This window comes from Sinocyclocheilus grahami, unplaced genomic scaffold, assembly GCF_001515645.1.
Source record: "Sinocyclocheilus grahami isolate Dianchi unplaced genomic scaffold, SAMN03320097.WGS_v1.1 scaffold394.1, whole genome shotgun sequence".
NCBI lineage: Eukaryota > Metazoa > Chordata > Actinopteri > Cypriniformes > Cyprinidae > Sinocyclocheilus > Sinocyclocheilus grahami.
The window spans coordinates 437,179-459,864 of NW_015505573.1; the positions used below are offsets into that span (position 1 = coordinate 437,179).

Below are 22,686 nucleotides of genomic sequence, written 5' to 3' on the forward strand. Positions count from 1 at the left end.
TTCAGAGTTCAGCTTCTCTATCCAATGACCCCACTAACAGAGCACAAATTATTTAGCAAGCTGCCAGAGCGACAGCTATGCTACACACATGAATTGTGGACTCCCTGAGCAAAACCACGGGTGTGCAAGGCCACCGGGGGGGGAAGGAGACGGAGAGAGAAAGAGGCTTATACATATTCATCCGTTGCATCAGCTCACAGATGCTCTGATTTCCCATTGTCACTAATGTCCTCGTCTCCCCGAGCAGCAGGTAAGAGTAAGGCCTTCATGAACACACTGATCTAAGAACACTTTCTTTGTTTTTCTGTCTCTCTCTGTCTTTGAAAGATGAGATGTGCTGAGAGATCCTTGTAGCAGGTGATGAGATAATAACAGGACGACCTGAACTTGTTCAGGGTTGTTTAGGGACACTTGCACGCTGCTGATGTCTCAGGTGTCTGTTCTGTACCCAGCATTCAACACCAGCAGCTGAAAGCTGACACATGCTGGGGATAGGTTTGGTGGCAGACTGCCTTATAGTTGCCACTTTAGTCTAATTATATCCTTGAATACTATAAAGTCTGAATCGAATGGACTCATTAGTGATAAAGTATGAGACTTTCTGAGAAATTAAATTGTGAACAAAGCATCCATATTTTTTTAATACTGAGATGATTTTAATAATAAAAATTTGATATTTCATTAACTTAATTTTTGTAAATGCCACTGACAAAACTCATTATGTATATTGTATATTTTTATATAAATATAATATCAGTTCTTGGTTCATGAAGTTGGACATGAAAAAGTTGTGGTTCAGTAAGTTGGTCAGCTTTATTGAAAAACTGCTCCAACTGAAATTTATATGGCTTATAAGAGTCTTTCTCTGGAGAATCAGTCTTCACTTCTTGTGCTGCATGATGTTGATTCACTAAAAAGAACTGGTTTATAAAAGTCTTTCACTATAGGGAATCAGACTTTACTCGTCACGCTGTTTTCAGATCACTGAAAGAATCAGCTCATAAAAGTCATTTGCTTGAGAATCTGACTTCACTTGTCGCACGGTATGTTTTTGATTCACTATAAAGAACTGAAAGAGTCAAGCTGGAGAGTGGGACTTCACTGGTCGCACTGTATAATGCTGAATCCCTCAAATGAACCAGCTCGTAAAAGTCTTTCGCTCAGGAATCAGACTTCGCTTATCACGCTCTGTCTCTGCATGACCCAGGATGTGAAGAGCCCAAGCTAGAGTGTTGGAGAAGTAGCAAAACCAGAAGCTTTGGTCCACTGATAGCAAGAGCATAAACATAACCCTTAAAAATCGAGTGCAGATCTAGAGTAAAAATAGCCGTTTCTAACCCTCAAGTGAGTGAAATACCAGTGTGCTGGTGTCTGAAGCTCAGGCGTGACCAACACACCAGAGGAGCGAAGAAAGAAACGTGGGAGAGAGAGGTGTTGGAGGGTGGTATGGCATTAGGTCTTGATCTTATTAGCAGTGATTGGTTCTCGCAGACCTCACACTTGGTTAGGGCTGTTATTGCCTCTGGCAGGATTGGGGCTGTAACCGTGGCGATCGGGGAGGAAAGTGCCATGCCTTTGTTTGTGGCAGCCGGCACATGCTGTTGTGTGTGGCACCAGCTTTTGGGAGATGATGGTTATAACTGTGGTGCTGCCTTTTAAAATCGTTTTAATAGGGAGTGCGTTGCACAGGCATCAGCTCCGAGGCTTGGGAAAGCAACATCACAGAGATGGGGTTTACAAGTTCAGCCCAGGAGAGAAACACAATGATAGAGAAAGGCTGCCACCTGCTGTTTATGTACTGAATTACTGCTGGCCGGGGAAAAAAGCGTGTATCTGCGTGATTATTAAACATGAAACAGCTTTTAATTCATTAAGAACTTGATTTTGTTTTCAAATTTGCTAAGCAGGCTCGGCAGGTCAGAGAAAGGGGCTCAAAAACATTTCATCAGTATTTTATAGACAAATCATTTCAATAGTCTTAACTATAGCGCTACGTGTCTGTAAATGCTATGCTGCAAAGAGTGAATATTTTTACTGACTGGTTTTCACTAATCCAGTCAAAATTCATTTTCTTTCTTTCTTTTTTTTTACATTATTAAAAACATGTGTAAATACGTTAGTGATTGTGTATATGGTGTGACAAAAAATAATCGCGCGACCATCGAACGTAGCCTATAGCATAATTTCAGCTCACTGCTTTTCTAGTGAAAGTCGTTCAGTTTGATTTAGGCAAAAGCGGTCGAATGGAAATCGAATGTCTTTGCCTAAATCACACTTAAGGGCAGCTTTAAGAAGACGGGCTCGCCGTGCCCCTACTGCGTTAAGTGTCTAGTTTAATTTAATTCAATAATCCCGATAAATGAAATAAATCCCTTTTGGGACACCCATCTTTGGTTAGCGAGATAATGCGAAATGAGGTTCGGAGAGAAAAAATTAGGACATTATGGTTGATTGAGCTTTAACAAAAAGAGGAAATATTAATACCGAGATATCCTTTATGTTTATAATTTTAGTTTAATGAATGGGCGCATCCGTGTGGAAAAAATAATCAGAAGGAAAAAAAATGGAAGAGAGTAGATTGTTAGGGGCTTAGTTTGAGAACGAATTAGCATTTAATCCAATCCCAATGCAAATCGGTTCACTTAAACTTTTCATTTTGTGTTATGACTTATGCGTTTTCTTGTGTTTTTAACAGTCTTGCGGATGAAGCTAATAGATGATTGTTGCAGAGTATCTAACTTTAGAAGTAGCCTATGTTCAGTTTAAAAATAAAGAGATCGTGGATTTAAAAAGAAAATAGTATAATTTAACCAAAAAATATAGAGGTAACAATGAGATTATTATATACCTATTCATATTAGGCTACATTACTTTTCCATTGTTGATTCTAAATAGAGTTGTCTTTTTGCTATAGAGTAGTGTAAGCCTACAAGCTTACATTCCTCTGTTGCCCCATCCTTTACAAATGCATAGGCTATAATTCTATTTACAAAGTCCTCTACCTTGCATATTGAGCTAACATAACAATATTAATATTTCTGGGTTATGCCATTGGCAAATCCGTAATAAAATTACAAGGGAATGAGTCTGTGAAAAAATAAATGCTTTAAAAAAATGCGTCTTTTGAAATTCAGTAGGCTGTGTCACGTTAAGGGCCTATTTGACAACATGAAAACTGTGGTAATAAAATATATAGGCCTATAGATATAATATAGTTTATATAGATTTTTATAAAATTATAATAATGTACTACACAGGAAAGTTTGATGTAGGCCTACTATGATACTCTTTGAATTATCTCAGTACTACTTTACAGTAGCCTATATAGCCTAGACTATGTACAATCACCGACATGTAGATTGATATAGTACCATAATCAAGAGGGCACATGCTTTTGAACTGGTTTTCACCAAAGTGAGGCTCATATGGTATCCAAAATAGGCAAAAATCATTGCTGTGCAGACGTCAATAGTTTAGAGGAAATTAACAAATAAATGCTGTATGAGCGCCCTCTTGTGTCCAGAAGCCTTTCTTTCAAGTAATATACGTTCAATATTCGATTTATAAGCAATATTTCCCCCGATTAATTATCTTCCCGGAGTAGGTTACTTACGACAGTTAGTTATTGATTAAGACTGGCAAATAATAACGAGGAATAAATTGAAGTGCTTTGTTGTTTAGGCATCTCGCTCCGCTCACAGTGCGGACAGGTGCTCTCGCTAAGTAATATTGAATGAGCTGTCCTTGGGCAGCTGCTGTTCCACCAACTCTCAAAGGTAATCACAGTAATGGATGTCTACGTTATCTGCATACACGCATAAATAAATATGTTTCCGAAGAGACTCGCTTGCTAATCAATCGCGCGGCTGCATCTGTTGATGGAGGTTTGGAAGTGCAGCAGCGGAAGCGGAAGCGGAAGAGCCTGCAGCACGGTGACGGAGCTGGACTATATCCACTACGTAGTGGATATTTTATGCGCATGCGCTGTAGTAAGTCTCGAATAAATTCATATGTTTATTTACATTTGATCATTTTGCAGACGCTTTTATCCACAGCGACTTCGTCTAACGACTCGGTCTAAGTGAAGTCTAACGCAGTACATGTAGCAAGGGTTTTTGACCTACATTACATCGCCTATCTACACGATGGCCTAGCCTACATTACGTTACAATGTAAAAACTTGAATGTCTAAATTCATCCGCGATGTTTTCGTCTATACCGGCAACTTCAAAGCTTTATTTATTTTTTTATTATTATTTTTTGAATAGCCTGCAATTCATATGTTATCGCCAGGATGCACATCAATGCTGTAGCCTATCCATTATTATAAGGATACAACAAGCACTGTAGCATGACTGATATGCAGACGTTGCACTGCAAATAGCTAATTATTAAGATATACATCACTCTATCAGAGTTAGCCTAAATGTCTTTTTGATTTTATCCGTCATGTTTATTTAAATTTAATTGGGGGTATTAGATTAATGCCGATCCATTTTGTTTATTTAGATTTTATATTATTCTAACATAGCGAGAGAGAGAGAGAGAGAGAGAGAGAGAGAGAGAGAATGGATGTTTTTTTGTCTTTAGCCATTTATAATTGGTCTATCTATCTCCAGGGATTTCACTTGCATATAACACAGAAGAAAAGAAACGGTCATCTTTGTGTTAATATGCCTTGTCCCGACCGTGTGTGTATTTATTTGGTGGACATGGGAATAACTGTAAAAACCCGGGATAACGGGTCTATCGGCTGTACGGAACCCCGACTGACAGGATTGTGTTTCTTCTTTTTATTTTTATTTGGTATAAAAATAATGTCCGCATATTTTAGTAGACCTATAACTTTTTTATACTCTGTCACGTATAGCATAGAGAGTGAACGAAAAATAATATTTGATTCATGAACGAATTTTTGACAGAACTATATCTAACTATCTTGACTATCAGAGGAAAAAATAAAGACAATAGTTACACCCCATTTTTTTCTGTCTTTAGCCATTTATAATTGGTCTATCTATCTCCAGGGATTTCACTTGCATATAACACAGAAGAAAAGAAACGGTCATCTTTGTGTTAATATGCCTTGTCCCGACCGTGTGTGTATTTATTTGCTGGACATGGGAATAACTGTAAAAACCCGGGATAACGGGTCTATCGGCTGTACGGAACCCCGACTGACAGGATTGTGTTTCTTCTTTTTATTTTTATTTGGTATAAAAATAATGTCCGCATATTTTAGTAGACCTATAACTTTTTTATACTCTGTCACGTATAGCATAGAGAGTGAACGAAAAATAATATTTGATTCATGAACGAATTTTTGACAGAACTATATCTAACTATCTTGACTATCAGAGGAAAAAATAAAGACAATAGTTACACCCCATTTTTTTCATACAGAACAAACAAAATTGTAATTAGCAGAGTTTTATTTCTAAAACGAATCAAAATAATAAAAAATAAACATAGCCTACCAAACACTTTCATTCAAAACTACGCCATCGTTGCTTAAATAAAGTTTGAATACGCTGCTAGTTTAAAATCACAGTATAATATAATTTGTGTAAGCCTATGAAACACACCTATATCTCGTAATTACAGTTTAATTTACATTAAATACGAGCTTCAATGACTTTGCGCATGCGCATTAAAATGTAATACTGCGCATGCTCGTCAAACATCCAATGGATCTGATCCGGCTAAGTCATCGTACCACAGGCTGCAGCGAGGACCTCTTGGATGAACGTCTGTTTAAAGCAGAGGTGTTAAACTCGGTTCCTGGAGGGCCAGAGCCCTGCAGAGTTTAGATTTAACCCTAATTAAACACACCTGATCCAACTAATCAAGTCCTTCAGGCTTATTTGAAAACTACATGGTATGTGTGTTGGAACAAAACTCTGCAGGGCTCTTTGACACCCCTGGTTTAAAGGAAATGTGAATCTGAGGCCTGATGTTGCAATTAACGGAGTTACTATTAATGATAGAAAATGGAATAATTACTTTATCAGGACGTTACTAACAGAATACAGCCCAGTATCTTCTAAAACATACTGGCATTCTAAATTTGAGTGCGCTGACTGGAAATATGCATGGTTGCTGCCTAAAAAATAGTGCATAACAAATAAGGTGAGAGAAGTACAATTTAAAATACTCCATCTGGTGTACCCTGATCAACTCTTTTTCTTAGATTTCGTACTGATGTAGATGTTATAGCCTATGTGATTTCTGTGGGACTGAGAAAGAAAATGTTGTGCACTTCTTTTGTAACTGCATTTATAGCGAAATGTTTTGGATAGATTTGGAATGCTTCCTTTGTAAATGCCTAGGCATGAAAGTTTACATTTCTGAAAAAGATGTTTTTTTATTTTAATAGACAAAGATTACCACCAAATGTGGCCTTTATTGTTCATCTTTGTTTGATTATGGGGAAATACCATATACATAAACAGAAAGGGACTAAAGGAAACCCCAGCTTTTTGTTATTTCAGATAGATATGAAAAATTATATTGAGTTACTACTTGGGTTGAAAAACAGTAAAGCAAAACGCTCTAGGTCTCTTTGTGAAGCTTTTCTGTTATTTATATGATGATCTCATACCTGTTTTTTTTTTCTTTTTCTTTTTTTAACCTGTATTATTATTTATATAATACTGTATATTTTCTATACACTCACTGCCGCCGCGGGACACGCTCGTTAGGTACCCGGATCCTGTACTCTGGAAGAAAACTCACACCAATGCTCAACTTAATGAAAACGATTTGTTTATAGTTATAGATAGATTAAATAAGCAAAATAAAAATTTTCATGTTAAAATAAATACAATTAAAACAGAAATATTAAATAAATATATAATTAATTTAAAAAATACAAGTATAACTGCACTATTGTGGATTGAGGCCTATAATTCAGTCAGCCAATAATGTAGTAAAAGTCAGTAGGCCTAATAGCTATATCTGTCCATGCATAAAGTCAATTACAATGAGTTATATAGTCCTGTGGCAGTATAGACACAAAAGATGCAACAGCCTACAGCAGAATGTGGGTAGTAATCAGTGTTGGGCTAGTTACTCAAAGAATGTAATATATTACTAGTTACTCCTTTCAAAAGTAATATTGTTACTTTACGTTTTACTTTCTGACAACAGTAATTGGTTACACTGCTAGTTACATTACTTTTTCTTCACGCCCCACATAAGTTGTAACTGTGTGTCTTCCACATAAAATTCTTCTAGAATGTTAACAACATATTTCTGCCTCATCATTTGACCAAAATCCACACTGGATCGCAGTCAGAAGTTATTACAAACACTCAATAGTGATCGATGGTGACATTCAAGTAGACATGTTGTAGTAATCTCATTGTCATGTGTAGCTTGAATCTAATTGTAATTTCTCCGTTACCCATATACAATTATACTTCATTATATATTTTATCAAATCACATAAGTTTGCAAGAAACTGTTTAATTTTTAATGGGATTTAAGATTTTTAATGGGACATCACGTGCATGTGCAAGTCGTGAACATTTTGAAAATAAATCTAGGAATTATTTGATTGTTGGATTTAAATCAACGGGGTTGAGGCATCATAAGTAACTAAGCTGTTTTATGGATGTTACTGTAATATTATTACTGAAATCTTATTAGTAATAAGTTACTAGTTACTGCAAAAAGTAATATTGTTACAGTAACTAAGTTACTAGTAACTAGTTACTGCCAAACACTGTAATAATAATAAAGCTAAAAATGATGGTGATTTGTATCATTCTACGTTATCTGAAATATCTTTCAGTATTTTTTTGTTTTTGTAAAACACTTTCTGCTGAAGAAATATGCCACAGAGTGTGTCATATATAGCTTAGCATGACATATGAAGTGATCTATCCTCTAGCATACATAGACTTTTTTTGAATTTACACAAGGAGCAAATGTTCAGATGTCTAAATCATTCCTGTTTAATATGGTGACTCAGAGACCTCAGATAAGTCACAGTGCTTTCTCTGTTCCTGCTTTTGAAGGTTGTGCCAGAGTGTCTCTCTGTTTCTCTAGAAGCCTGTCTGAACCTCATAAGAACTCATCTGCTTCAAGACTGACATCTCAAGCCTGCCTTTTTGGGCTAACCCCTGCTGCTGAGCAATATTCATAAATTTAATTTCCAATCTTCTCTGCCTTTTATTAGTTTGGGTGTTATTAAATGAGATTGCTTCATCTTAATATATATCCAGTGCCAGAGAACGTGTCTGGGAGTCGGTACTCAAATCCAATAACATGGCCTGTACTTAGTGCACGGCTCTAATAAATGGTGGCGTGTGTGATGCATATGCGGACATAGTGCCCACATCACTTACTCGCTCATTCACATGCAGGCAATAATGTGTGCACTGTCTTTCAAAACAGCTCTGCCCGAGTCTAAGAAAAGAACAGCAGAGCATCTAGCCTAAAGAGAATTCTTCATATTGTCTTTGCAATTGGTTATTAAAAGTGAGTTTACCTGTGTTTTTTATTAAAACTACTGTGTGGAGTTTCTTAGTTATAATTAATTTATTATTATTTTTCATGCAGCTCTGTTAAGATTAGCATAACATACCCAACCAAAAATAGTGAATTATTACACCTATCATTCATGCTGACTGCATGCAATTTGATTATATTTCATTGGATTATCAGTTAGATAGGGCGGTCATAGATTTCAGTCCATAAACTATGCAATTCTTTAAAAAATCCTTGTTCTCAAGTTGTTCTCAACTATTTTCTGAAGAAAAGCTTATTTTTCTGACACTATTAAGGTGTTATTTGTTTGTGGTTAATGACACAATTGTCTTTTTAGAGCTACTTTATTCCAGAATCTGAATCATCTTCACAGCTGAGTTTCCATAATTAATTCTGTTATTTTCATTGTTTATCACTGTGAAGCTGCTTTGACACATTCTGTATTGTATAAAAAGCTTTAGAAATAAAGGTGACTTGATTTGGTTCTTGCCAAAAACTGGCTGATCAACTCAGTAAAAACACCTCAAAGACCATCTTTTTGTACTGCCTGCACATTACTCATAGGCAGCGACAGTTGAGCTAAAAAATAAAAATGCCTGAAAGTTGTGGTTAGTTGTCAGTTTGTGTAAATGTAGGGTGTTGACCAACTTTTTCCACTTTTGATGTAATTTCTAGAGAGAAATTAGTGTTCATAAAATTTATGGTAAAAGAACGGCAGCTGTGGTTGTCAGAATTTTGCCGTAAAAAATACGGTAGCAACATTTTAGGTTTTACGGTTTTAACTTAAATGTACATTTTAATACCGTAATTTCATTAACTGATATAATGTTAATATACCAACCTATTGAAGTACTGAAATCTGTTTTGTACCTTTGTAATACACTGATAACCACCAAAAGCAGGTGCTGATGGAAAAAGTCCAAACCCCATCACAAGCAGCTTTTAAATATTAATATATATAGAAGGTGCACAGTTGTCATTCAAACACTAAACAACATCATGGCAACACACACAAAACTAAAATAATGCAATAAACATTAATTTAACAACATTAGATGTAACCTACAACCTTAATGTACAAATCTGATAAGAAAAAACTAAGACGCAGCATAGTTATTTCAACAAAAAAAGCATCAAATTTGAAATGTAATGCAGGGAATTCTGGAAATGACCATTTACTGTTATTCACTGTAAATTATACATTCTTTTTCCACTTCCAAAAACGGTATACTACCACAATTACATGTAATGCCCAATACAGTTTTTCACCGTATATAGGCTAGTAGGGGAACTTACCGTTAACCATTTAACAGGTTTTTACTGTAGCATTTTTACAGTCTTTTACCATTAAATTCACGGTAATTTTTTACAGTGTAGTAATTAAATATTCGCAAAGTTATCCGAAGCTCTCAATATTTTGTTGTAGATCATTAAACCATTATGCTGCCTCGTGAGGTGCCTTCAAAAACTGCCTGCAAAAACAATGCCTGATAAGGCAGCGAGGCATCAAGTCAGCCGCCTAAGCTTTTGGACACAGCCATCATAACCACGCAAAATATAGAGTTCTGCAGTGATGACTGATTTCATTTGGCCAGCCCGAAAGTTTGCATCACCCTGGTTCGCTTGACAAAAACACAATAGGTTTATTGAGTATTGCAGAAAATATGCTCTTTGACCAGCAATAGCCTATGATAATTACATGTTTTTCCCACCATCAAATTAATTTAACTTTTATTAAATTTGCCCTGCAAATTCTTCACAACATCAGCACTATACTTTCCTGTTTCTTGTCACATTGTGGATTTACTCTTCCACATTTCATATAAATGAAACTGCCTCCACTTTGCATCTCAGTTATCAATTGTAGCCAAATAAGACCTCAGAGGACTTTAGTATTTAACTGTTTATATTGTAACTATAAATGTATTTAAAATAGCAAATATTGTTACAGTGTTTGTCTACAGCCACCGCTTTGTACGTTGTAGTGGATACATAACAGAAGCCTTTAGGTAATATACATTTTTAACCCTATCAAACTGTATTTAATGTAAGCCAGAATAATGGTCATTATCTCAAAATAAACCAGTACATTATCTCTTACAGCAGGTTTTAGTTGTGTGTGAACACTGCTGAAGAACAGTGTATTGTCTCCCCCCCTTTGTCCATACTAAGAAACAACACTCTCTGTCTCTTTTTCTTTTTCTTTTTCTCTCACTCCTCTTTCCTCTTCATCTGCATCACAGGTTGTCTGTTCCTGTAAAGGTTGCAGCTTAGGAAAGCTTAGCCTATTCTGTGAAAGACCTTTGATTTTAATATGAATATTTCTCTTTCATTATTAGTATCATATAGTAAAATCTATGCGCATGATCGGGCACAATAGATCTCCTTTTCATTAGTGCAGTAAAATGCCAGCCCAGGCAGTGTAAGGGACTTCCAGCCCAGCCAGATTATTCACTCCTCCGTCTTCCCTTGCTCCCTTAACCACCTCTTGACAATGAGAATTAATATGCGTGCAGTTCTGCTCTCTCTTCTCGCTGGAGTTCAATAGGCAACTTTATCAGGGGGAACATTATTGAGAGCTTTGCCGAGTGCTTCTTCATCACACTCATATCTGAGCCGGCCCAACACTTGTCACTGTCAATCACAAGGTGATAATACACTGAAGATTTCCTCATTTGGTTTAATAAAATCTCTGGGCTTATTTGAACTGCAGTCATTAAAGCAAATAATTGCTGCATTGAGGTGCTAGCCGGGCCATAGCCTAAGGGATAATACAAGACTATTGCTGTGTGTGGGACTCGGATTATGCTTTTTTCCCCTCCTCTTTCCTCTCCCCAGTCGTGCATATTCCAACAATGAATATTGCATCTGAATCCAGCTCTGGCTTTTCTTATTCAAACTAACATTGTTATTACTTATTATCTAGACGTGAAGTCATTCGTTCTGCCTGCTTTATGGCTTTTGCTGTCATGGCATATTTCACTGGGGGGCTGCCAATTGCAATTTTTAACTGTCATTTAAACCAAATTGCAGATCAGAGTAAGCAGGCCCTTGGTGTGTCAGAGGAGACACAGAGTGATGGTGAGGATGAGCATAGGACATTTTTCATCTGCAGTTTCGAACACAATGGCCTACTGAGTGTTTGCTTTTTGGGAAGTTTGGTACATTCATCAATACTAACAAAAAAGGACAACACAACAACCCAGCCGGCCATTAGTGTTGCTTTTTCACTTCAAACAGCAGTCTAAGGACGCAAAACCTTCTGAAAGCCTGTTGGAAATCCATTATTTATTATTATTAAGCCTTCAAAAAAGGCATTTTAAACAGGTCTTCCTGCTTATGCCACAGACCTCATTAGGTGAACTCATACATTACAAACCCCTAAGAGACAGTACCAGTGTTGCCTACAGAAAAATATATACAAATATTGCTATTTACTTTTTCATAGCAGAACATATAAAACATTCAGCGTTGACGGGTTTTTACACAACATCAGCAGCATGACATAAAAAGATCAGGTTGAAACCAGACTGTGCCATATTATTTTATTTGCTGAACAAAGCAAACAGTCATTTTCTATGCTGGCAACATTATTAACATATCCAGCTCAGGTAGGCCAGAGGATATTTGCATTTGAGGCCGAATACTACCACCTTTCTCATGTCCAACATTTACATTTTGGAAATGCCACTGGAATCCAGTCAAATTCATTCTGTCAAAGAGTCAGTGACCTTGCTTTGTTTACTGGCTGCATCAAGAAACCACAGGCCAATTATTTTATTAGCGGACTGTGTTGAAAAACAAAATGGAATCAGCTAATTAAGCAATAATCAAGTCAATAATTAGCTTCCACTTTCAGCCCTGGACAATGTAATTTTCCTCAATTAGGTAAATCAGTGAAGCAGTAAATTAGTTTTTTCTTTCTCTCTATGTTCCTCGTAAATTATTATTAGGCATATCCCTTAAGAAATCAATCAATCAATCAAACACCAGGTGCCAAATTTTACCGTGCAGTTACTCCAGAAGTCAACAGGAAAGCTACTGTAGCTAGGGCCACCGTAAAACTGTCTACATGTAATCTACTATTGTGACAATGTAATGGCATCATTGGCAGTCTTGATAATGACTACTGGTTTCCAAAGCAAAAGCCTTTTAGAGAGGACTGAATTAGGCCAGGGGTGCTCAATCCTGTTCCTGGAGATCTGCCTGCCTGCAGAGTTCAGATCCAACCCTGATTCAACACACCTGTCTGTAATGCTCCTGAAGATCTTAATTAGCTGGTTCAGTTGTGTTTGATCAGGGTTGGAGCTGAACATTGCGGGACGGTAGATCTTCAGGAACAGGATTGGGCACCCCTGAAGGCAGTCAGGTGGGGAGATTGTTGAGGTACTCTGATAGCTAGTATTTGACTCCCTCTGTTGTCCTAAAGGGGACATTGCAAAATCAGTCAATCCACTTGCCAACGCCAGTCTACGCGGAAAATGTATTTACTTTATTCTAGAAAGCTGGGCACATGCAAGTGAAAGGCCAAGGATGCGTCAAGATGGCCTAAATATCCAAACATTTCTTATAATGACTACAAATGCGGAAGTTTTCTTATTTTACTATATGAAGAGAATTGATACGTTACAATATTTCTACCGCAAACGGTGTAATAGCTCAGGAATGTTTTGGTTTTATAAAGACGAATATAAAAATAAAGAAACCAACATTCCTATTTTTATAAGAAGTGATTTGTTTTAAATTAAAGCAATGACTTTAAAAGGCACACTGACGCTCGTAATAAATTGACCTCTTATTATGTATGAATAAATCTACCAATGAATCTGTTTAATTAATTCACATGAAAGCATGATTTAAAGGACCAATCCGAGTTTGCTACCTTGCGTCTCTATAAACCAATGACAGAACTCGAGCTCATTCCGTACCGTCCTTCAAAGGGGAGGGTGGATAGACTAATGCATGTTTTCAAAAACGTGTGAAATGTCCTGAGTTTAGCAAGGTAAGTTTCTTAAAGTCCTTTCTAATTTAGAAGTGTTTACTAACGTTTAACGTAGATATGCCCATGCATATCGTACTGTAAGATCAAATCCAAAACTCGCGTCTGTTAAAACGCTCAGCTCATAACTTGAGCTGGCAACATAAGAAGCGAGTCTTTTGTCGGTCGATTTTAAACGACTTTCGCTGTGAACTTTGCGACTGATGTCATTCCCACACTATTATCCATCTAAAAAGATCGGTATGTGCCAAATATTTGCTGTCTAAACATTAACCTGGAGTCATTTAACCTTGTGGATTGCTGTATTGCACGTTTGTTAGGGTGAAGGACTTGTCACTCACAATGAGAACCAATCACCGTCTTTCACTTGTTTATGTCCCGCCTTTTCCTGTCAAGTTAGTTAGAGGCGTGTTCGGTATTTGTGTGAGATTATTCGGAAAACACGGTCGACGGTGGTTTAGTTAAACGTACAGAATAAAAATAAAAAACGTCTAAATCAAACTATTTCATATTTGGACAAGTTACCGTGTAACATGTCTTCAGCCAGGTGACATTATTTGACTCAGGTAAGTGGAACCCCGTTAGTTATAGAGGTTTTGCTACATAAAGGCTAGTCTACTCCAATTACAAATACCGTAACAGTAACGCGAACTCTGCTTTACAAGCTGTGTTTTCACCTAGAGAACACTTCATTAAACGCTAACATTTGCCGGTCACCAAACAAATCTGCCTGCAGAGGGTGTCGGGTAGAAATGAAGGAATATATTTGTCTTACGAGGAGTCAGAGCTTTTGTTTCTAGTTGAGGCGGTTCGTCCAGTGTCTCGGGCGTTGACATCTGTCACTGTATTATATTACCACTGGATTTTCCCTCACCCTGCTTAAGTTTTGATATGAACTCTATGGAGAATTCTTCGGCCCTAAGGTTAATGTATGTTAGATCTGGCTGTTCAAAACGTCAAAATATTGATGACTGTAGAATTGTTTGCTCGTGTAGACGAGAGGTGTGGGGTCCATTAAACTTTTGAGAAGTCTTTAATAATAAAAAAAAGTCAATGCATTTAAAGTTAATAACAAAAAAAAATTGATTAAAATAATTACAAAAAGAAAATTAGTATGTAACCTAATAGAAACTAAATATTTTGCAAATAATTTTACACATATAATATTGATTGTTCAGTATAAATCGGATCTTTATATATACAAATGCATTGCTGGCTTTTAAGTTTTAGAGTGGGGGTCTCTCAGGATGATAGTATTTGGGGGTTTGTGTCATCTAAAAGATTGAAAACTTCTATATTAGTCTGCAGGTCTCTGAAGTTCTCACTAGTGCCAACAACAACATGGTTAGTGGGGATTGGATTGCCACCAGCTGCCATAAAGCATCAGGTTGCCTATTGTGTTTTCCAAATGTTCAGGCTCTCATCGGCACTTTTTCTTTCTCTTTCGCTCTCTCTCTCTTTCTCTCACAGCAAATTCTTCGGATGCCACCAAAAAGTGAACAAGCATACACCCATCCAGAGCTCAATGAGTAATGAACCCATTTTGGAGCATGTCGACAAACGCTGGTCGTAAGGTGAATTATGGCAGTCCACCAGTATGTCTTCTCATGAACACACATGACCCTATCGTTTATTTCTGGCCTATTAAACTAGCTTGTGAGTCTGCTGAGGTTGACACAAGATTTCTCAGAGTTTCTTCTGTAAAAGCAGTACTTGTGATGCAAATGTATGAGCTTGGTTGGCATAATTGTTTTAAAATGTGAGATGCTGTCTGACATCGCTAAGCATATATAAACATCCCAGTGTCCTTTACCTGAAGTCTAAATGGCTGTTCACCGAGTAATGTTTACAACAGGTGACTGCAATAAGAAATCACGTGGGAGGCTCATGGTTTAAAGATGATTTTGCACAGATCAGACTCTCTAAAGTCACAAGCTTTAGTGGTGGAAGACTTTTTGGTTCAGAATGATGTAGGCTAGTCTCTCAATTCTGATTTGTTTTCAAATTACGGTTGTTATAAACTCTTGCTAAAATCTAAGAATTGCAGTCAATTAGTGCTTTTGACTTGGCTCAGCAAAAGGAGTAACAGTTTTTGTTGTAAACTACAAAGTTGTTGTCCTGACATTGGTGTGGTGTGTGGCATCACAGCTGTCAAAAAGGTGTTAAATTCAGCTGTTTCTTAATAGATGCTGCTGACTCATGACCCAACTGCTCTCTTTTTGATTTATGATAGACACTTCTTGGACTAGCTGTTAGTAAATTGTTTTGAAAGTGTATTTGCTGTATTCTGTGATTTATTCAGCTGTATTTTGTTGTAGTTGGCTTTATTACAGGCTGTGTGCTGAATCAGTTTGCTGTTAGTTTTTCCTTTTAGGCCATTAAGCCTCAGGCCCCAGCCGCTACTGCTTATGAGTTTCTGGTGTCTGATTTTTACCTTCACAGTCCCTTGAAATATAGTCTCTCTGCTGATTTTAAGGCACAATATGTAGTTTTCGCCGTTAGAGGGCACGTATTCAAAATAGACAAAGGCGTAGTTTGATGACCCCGTGAGTCGTGACTGAGTGTGGAATCATGGGAGTTGTCGTCTTCATCCCCACAGCCGATGCAATCCGATGGGACTCAGGCTGAAATCATGTTCATGGATGAGCTAATATTTCAAATAAAAGGCTTCAATACATTTTAGAACCATTGAACATGTGTGATTTTGTTTGTGTAGAGATCTGACGGTGAGGAGCAGGGTGGTCCAGGGGAGCAGAGATCCAGTCCAGCTCGTCCTCCATTTGGTAAAAAGCAGCTTCCCTCCATCCCAAAGAATGCCGCCCCCATCACTAAAGCCGCCTCACCGGCCTCCTCTACACAGTCTGCCAATGGCACGCATGCCTCATATGGCCCTTTCTACCTGGAGTACTCGCTGCTCGCTGAGTTGTGAGTTATGCTCGGTTTTTATTTATTGGCTATTTATTTTATTTATTTATTGTAACTGTACAAAAGACCAGGTTCCACAGGCTTCCACAGGTTTTGGGCAATAACAGTTTTGATGGCTTTATAGTAGTGTTGAATAAATGAAGCTGTGATTCTAAAATGTATCAAACCTGAGATTTAATAGATTTTTATGACTATATAACCAAGTTAAAAAACTATGCATCACATTTGTTATTCAGCAGTCGTCTCAGAGTTGTGTATCAACACCCTAAGTTTGTGCTGCATATTTTGAGGTGTATGTTTTAAATGAACAATTCGGACCATGTGTCTGTTGCAGCACATTGGTGATCAAGCAGAAGCTCCCTGGCATCTATGTTCAGCCTTCATACAGATCAGCACTAAGTAAGCATGTCTTCCTCTTCCACTCTATTCTGTCTGTCACCGAATGCTCTTATGCTGCATTCCATTCAACTCCAAAAGAATTTCTAACTTCCTGCTTGGAAAAGTGCAACAGAATGTGCAGTCAATTAACTTCTATGAATGTGTCAGCATGGGGTTGCAATGTCACATGAATATGTTGGCGTTCAGGGAGATGTGCATGATTAATGAAATGAAAGGATTGGCATTTTTTCTTTGTAGCTACCAAACATCGGACCACAGAAATCAATATAGTCACAAGTCAGACATATAGAAAACTCCCACACCTGTTTTTGAATGGAGCACAGCATTAGTCATTAGGCGCAAATTGAAAATACGCCTAATGGAAACGCAAAAACGCCCATATATTGCAACACAGTTTTTACGCTCGCATGAGGTGGTTTTTCAGGCAATGCGAAAAAGGAATCATTCGCAAAACTGCAATGGAATTGGCTTTTTCGCATTTACAGGTCACATGGCGTATGTAAAGTCATATGATCATTCTTCAGTGTACTATAACCTCCAAGAAACACTTCATAAGTGGCTGCGTTCCAGTATAAGGGGCTTTCCCTACTAGTAATGCTTAGACAATTTACACTGCGCACATCTGCGTGTGGCTCTGATACGGTCACTGAAGCTGATTACGGCCACCCAATGCTTGTGTTTTGTTTTTATACAGTCTATGGTTTATTCCACGCACGTTTCTGAAGCGGCTCTCTTTGCTGCTGCTGTAAAGATACACGCATAAGTTTAAAATTTGAATAAATCTAGTCAAAATCCCACCAAAATCCATTGCCATGACTTCTCGCGAGAGGCAAAAGGTTACGTTTAAGTCTCATAACATTGGTTAATGGAAATGCCGTCATTTCGCAATACTTTTTTATCGACATATAAAATATCACCAAAGTTTTGTGCAAATCTGTAATGGAAACGCGCCTAGTGTGTGTTGTATCATTGTGCTTGTTTTGCATCATCAAATAGTTTAACTTATGAAATGATCAGTGTTCAATAACTGAGCTGAAGCGTTAAATTGATTTGCTACATTGCTAATTTCTCTAAGTATCCATCAATGTCTTGTCTCTATTGCAGTGTGGTTTGGTGTGATTTTCATTCGACATGGCTTGTACCAAGATGGTGTGTTTAAGTTCACCGTCTACATTCCCGATAACTACCCAGATGGAGACTGTCCTGTAAGTATAATATACAATTTCCACACATCAAGAATAAGGATTTGCTACGTGTATTCATTCTATCCATGACCCGCTGTGATGGCTCCCCACATTAGTTTGCTGGTTTTTCCTCTGTAGACTCATTTACAGTCATTGTAGAAGCTACACACACCATGAATTAGGACTGTTTGAAATGTTAGACCATTAAACTTGAGCCCAGGTTTAACATGGTGATGGTTGGTTGCTATAAAACTTTTTCAAGGAAAAGGGACAAAGTAGAAAAGAATGTCTGTGCATAGCACCTTATGCATTTTATTTTATGATGAAGCTGGAGAATAGGAAACTTGCATACTTGTGGCTTTAAAATATCAAACCAAGATAGTGTATGCATGTTCTTGATATTTTGTTGATAAATGGAGAGAACTGCACCTCGATCCAGAGCTGTTATTGGAGTTATGATGCTGAAACAAGTGGTTAAAGTGGTTCTTTGTGCAATCTAAAATCAAGGAACTGATATAGAGGAAATAAGGGGCTTTCGCACCGTGTAGTTCTAGGAACTTGGTTCTAGGAACTAGCCAGCACAGTAGTTCCTAGAGAACCAATTTCTCCTTCGGGCCGTTTTTCTGGTTGCATTCGCACCGGCAGCAGGAACTCTGAAGCGGCCGACAGCGATTGTCTTTTTATAATGTAGATGTAAACTCACAATTTACGCGATTGCAAGAGCAAAAAGTTGGGCTAAGAGACATTTATATTATGACAACTTGCAGTGTTACATAAAGCTGAGAAAAGAACACAATGCTGCAGACAACAGGTAAATGCCGTTATCACCGTTTTCCATGTTCGTGGCGTAAATGTTTACATGGCTTTTTAAAAATGCCGGGTGGCCGGTGTTTCACGTGCGTTTTTCCAGTCAGCATACACTTACGTCACTAATAGTTCCTATAGAACTGTTTTAGACCCTGCTGTGAAGTAGGAGCTAATTTAGTTCCTCCAAATGGAGTTCCTAGAACTAAAACCGTTCCTGTGGTGCGAACACGCCAAAAAGTGGGTAGTTCCACAATTAGTTCAGGTACTATGAAAAGGTTCCAGCGGTGGGAAAGGCCCTATACTTCCGTTATACAGCTTGAAGTTTGTATTTTTTTTTTTAAATAACACTATATATGAACATTTACTGCCTGTGAGAATGTGATGCAGTATTGTTTGCCATGTAAATGTCTGTTAAAAAAAAAATCTACACTGACAGTGATGAATGACTTTTCTAGTAGAAATTATTTCTACAAAAACTACAAATTTTCCACCTCTGCTGGCTAATCAAGAGGCTGCTCACTGCAGAGCAAATGGGTAGAGCTTACGTCTTGCTCCCCCCTCGGTAGATGTCCAGCGAGGAGGAGAGTGTCATTTGTGCCTAATGGGTGGAGCTAGAATATCCAACCACACCCACACACTAACCCTACCCACAACTCTATCCCTTCACCCCCTTAGATGTCCAGAGAGGTGGAGCTGGAAGTCATTTGACTGCAGCGAGTGCCACTTGGGCTAATCTGCTGCTTAAATTAGCCATAGTAAAGTCAGACTTTGCTGTAGTCTTTACAAGTTTCATTGAAGTATTTCAACATTTTCTTATTTTTAAATAAGTCATGGAAATGTTTTCCATAAGTTATGGAAATGTCTATTGACTATAATAGCTATACTCAACTCTCAAACCACTGTGGGTTATGGAAACTAATTGTTCAAAAGGTTTGGGACACAATTTTCACAATGGTCATTCCATCAGAAGGGCTGATCTGTTCTTCTTTTGTTGCGTTTATGCATGTTTCTTTTTTCAGAGGGTCGTTTTTGACACCCCAGTTTTCCACCCTCTAGTGGACCCGGTCTCTGGCGAGCTGGATGTGAGGAGAGCTTTCACCAAATGGAGGTCTGTTTAACAAAACGAAACAAAAACTGCTGTTTTACTGTATTGCCCTTTACCTCCCTGGAATCTAAATTCAAAGGGGCTCAAGGTTGTTTTGGAAAGATTTTAGTACTGTCAAAATGAATGTTAATGCATGCGATTTAAAAAAAAAAAAAAGTGTTGGGTTGGCCACCCCACTCAACTGCTGCTTCTCTTTTCTTTTAAATTAAAATTTTTTTTTTTTCGCTTGACAAGAGTTGTATTTATTTGTTTCTGCATTAATTTGAATATTAAATTTATTGCAGTATAAAAAAATATATTTGAGAACTTTAATGTTAGGTGTGATTAATCGCAATTAATTTCAGAAAAAAATTGTGATTGGTTTAATCGATTTAAATTACTATATATATTGTTTACTATGATAAATTGAAATAAATAATAATTTTCCAATAATCTAAATTTGCAGGCGAAACCACAACCATATCTGGCAGGTCCTTATGTACGCCCGCACAATCTTCTATAAGATCAACACCATGGATCCGCTCAACCCAGAGGCTGCAGTGCTGTGAGTAATAGATTTTTTTTTTTGTGTGTTATTTTTTTTTTTTTAATAAATAGTCTTCCTAGCACATACACTAAATGGTGACAGTCACTAAATAAGTCCCTGAAGTTGGTTTTGCTTCAGAGAAATGAAGTAACCACAATATCTCTCTCATGAGAGTAAACTGATGCCTCGTTCTATTTATGACGCACTGACCCAAAATTCAAATGATTTGCAACAGTCGATTTATTGCGTCCAGTGGAGACTGCCTCAAGCTGTTGCGGTGCGGCACGACAACTGTTGCATCCGGTGTAGACATGGTGTCAGTCTTGACTTCACACAACAAGATGAAAGCTTGTTTAGCCTTTTTTCCCCCCACATTTATTTCCTCTTAGTAGTGCTGCACGATTAATAGAAATTAAATCGCGATTAGGCAGAAGCTGCGATTGTCATGCGTATCTTTCAGTGAAGCATGGTTCTATGATCAGCAGTACATCTCCTGCTCCCCACAACCAAGTAAAAACTGGCTTCTTCTTGGTATCTGATGCATGCCTCATTTTAAATCATGAGCTTTTTTGTGTGGAACACGGTTTCTTTTCCTTTCCTATTACCTGTTGTCTTTTTCTAGTCTATATGCTTGTGGGTTTGCTAAAATGTGCATTATTGTGAGGATATTAATTACACCCTTGGTGCTTGTGACAAATGGTGTTCTCTTGTTGTTGTAGCGATGGCCAGAGGATTATAACAAAGGACTGCCGGTGTCTGGGCTGTCTTGGGTGAAGCCTGGTTCCACTCAGCCTTTCAGCAAAGAGGACAACCCCCTTCAGACGTGAACCTTCAGCACTGGCTGTCCACCAGGAGGGGCGCTACGCTACTGTGGCTGCGCCGAACCACATGTATAGAATTCTGATGCAGTTCTATGAACTTTATCTTCATTCGCAAAACCCTCGCTCGGCTTTAAAAGAAAACCACTATAATGGCTTAAGAATTATAGACATGTTCCCAGTATAGATGTAAAGATCCCACTCGTTCATTTCAGTGCTGAGGCTTGAACGCACAGAGGTTGTTCTAGTCAGTACTGTTACTTGCACATGTTAATGTTTTCAGGCACAACAAACCACCTCACTTATTTGTGTAGGTCATGCTCTTCTAATTGACGAACTTGGTTTTCTCACTAATAATTTGATGTATTTAATACATTTTCCCTTTATTTTCCTTTCCCTGCAAACTTGGTTAATGAGTTTTAATTTCAAACATACATTTGCAGTCTGGGACAGAGCGCTGGTGTATTTTTTTATTATTTTTTTTGTTTGTCTTGATATATTTGGGTTGAGATTTGTTTTGTGTATGATATGGTTTTAATGTAAAATACAGAGCAAGATAAATACTATTCATTAAGACACGGGCAACTTTTTTGCGAAATGTTGCTTGGGCACTTTCCCATTGAGAATGGGTAACAAATTTTGATCTGGATACTTCAGATCGGTCGTGGGCTTTGTCTCACCTGGTTGCCCGTTGACAGCCCGGCAACATTGCTCAAAAAGTTGTCCTGTGTATCATCAGCCTAAGTTAATCCTTGTTGTTCAATGATGTAATTCAGTTTTATTCTATTCTAACGGTTTGATCTAAATGGGTTTGATGTGTACATTTTCCCTTTATTTTCCTTTCCCTGCAAACTTGGTTAATGAGTTTTAATTTCAAACATACATTTGCAGTCTGGGACAGAGCGCTGGTGTATTTTTTTATTATTTTTTTTGTTTGTCTTGATATATTTGGGTTGAGATTTGTTTTGTGTATGATATGGTTTTAATGTAAAATACAGAGCAAGATAAATACTATTCATTAAGACACGGGCAACTTTTTTGCGAAATGTTGCTTGGGCACTTTCCCATTGAGAATGGGTAACAAATTTTGATCTGGATACTTCAGATCGGTCGTGGGCTTTGTCTCACCTGGTTGCCCGTTGACAGCCCGGCAACATTGCTCAAAAAGTTGCCCTGTGTATCATCAGCCTAAGTTAATCCTTGTTGTTCAATGATGTAATTCAGTTTTATTCTATTCTAATGGTTTGATCTAAATGGGTTTGATGTGTAAATAGTAGAGCGGTTCAATGAAATGAATGGCCTCTATAGAGTCCATGGCTCTCATTTATTTATCTAGGAATTTACCATGGTTTAAATTTTAGAAATTTAGCTGTTTTACAATGCATTTTTTTTTTTTGGGGGGGGGGGGGTTTTGGGAAAGAATACGTATA

At 37.6% G+C, this 22,686-nt stretch overlaps 1 protein-coding gene across 1 annotated transcript; it reads left to right on the forward strand.

Moving 5' to 3' along the window:
- Positions 1 to 13,884: 13,884 nt before the first annotated feature.
- On the forward strand, positions 13,885 to 21,835 carry LOC107550270 (AKT-interacting protein-like). The gene is made up of 9 exons (XM_016231521.1): positions 13,885 to 14,058; positions 14,963 to 15,066; positions 16,209 to 16,417; positions 16,752 to 16,816; positions 17,921 to 18,021; positions 19,827 to 19,915; positions 20,358 to 20,456; positions 20,924 to 20,948; positions 21,158 to 21,835. Exons 2-9 carry the CDS (start codon positions 15,025 to 15,027, stop codon positions 21,263 to 21,265), a joined length of 738 nt encoding a protein of 245 aa, XP_016087007.1. The 5' UTR covers positions 13,885 to 14,058; positions 14,963 to 15,024; the 3' UTR covers positions 21,266 to 21,835.
- Positions 21,836 to 22,686: the final 851 nt, after the last annotated feature.

What these genes read in the sequence shown, in the direction of transcription:
- LOC107550270 (XM_016231521.1), top strand. Translation starts at nt 15,025, where the DNA reads ATGAACCCATTTTGGAGCATGTCGACAAACGCTGGTCGTAAG. An exon ending in CGACAAACGCTGGTCGTAAG is followed by an intron (nt 15,067 to 16,208) that starts GTGAATTATGGC and finishes TTGTTTGTGTAG; the next exon opens with AGATCTGACGGTGAGGAGCA. An exon ending in TTCATACAGATCAGCACTAA is followed by an intron (nt 16,817 to 17,920) that starts GTAAGCATGTCT and finishes TCTCTATTGCAG; the next exon opens with TGTGGTTTGGTGTGATTTTC.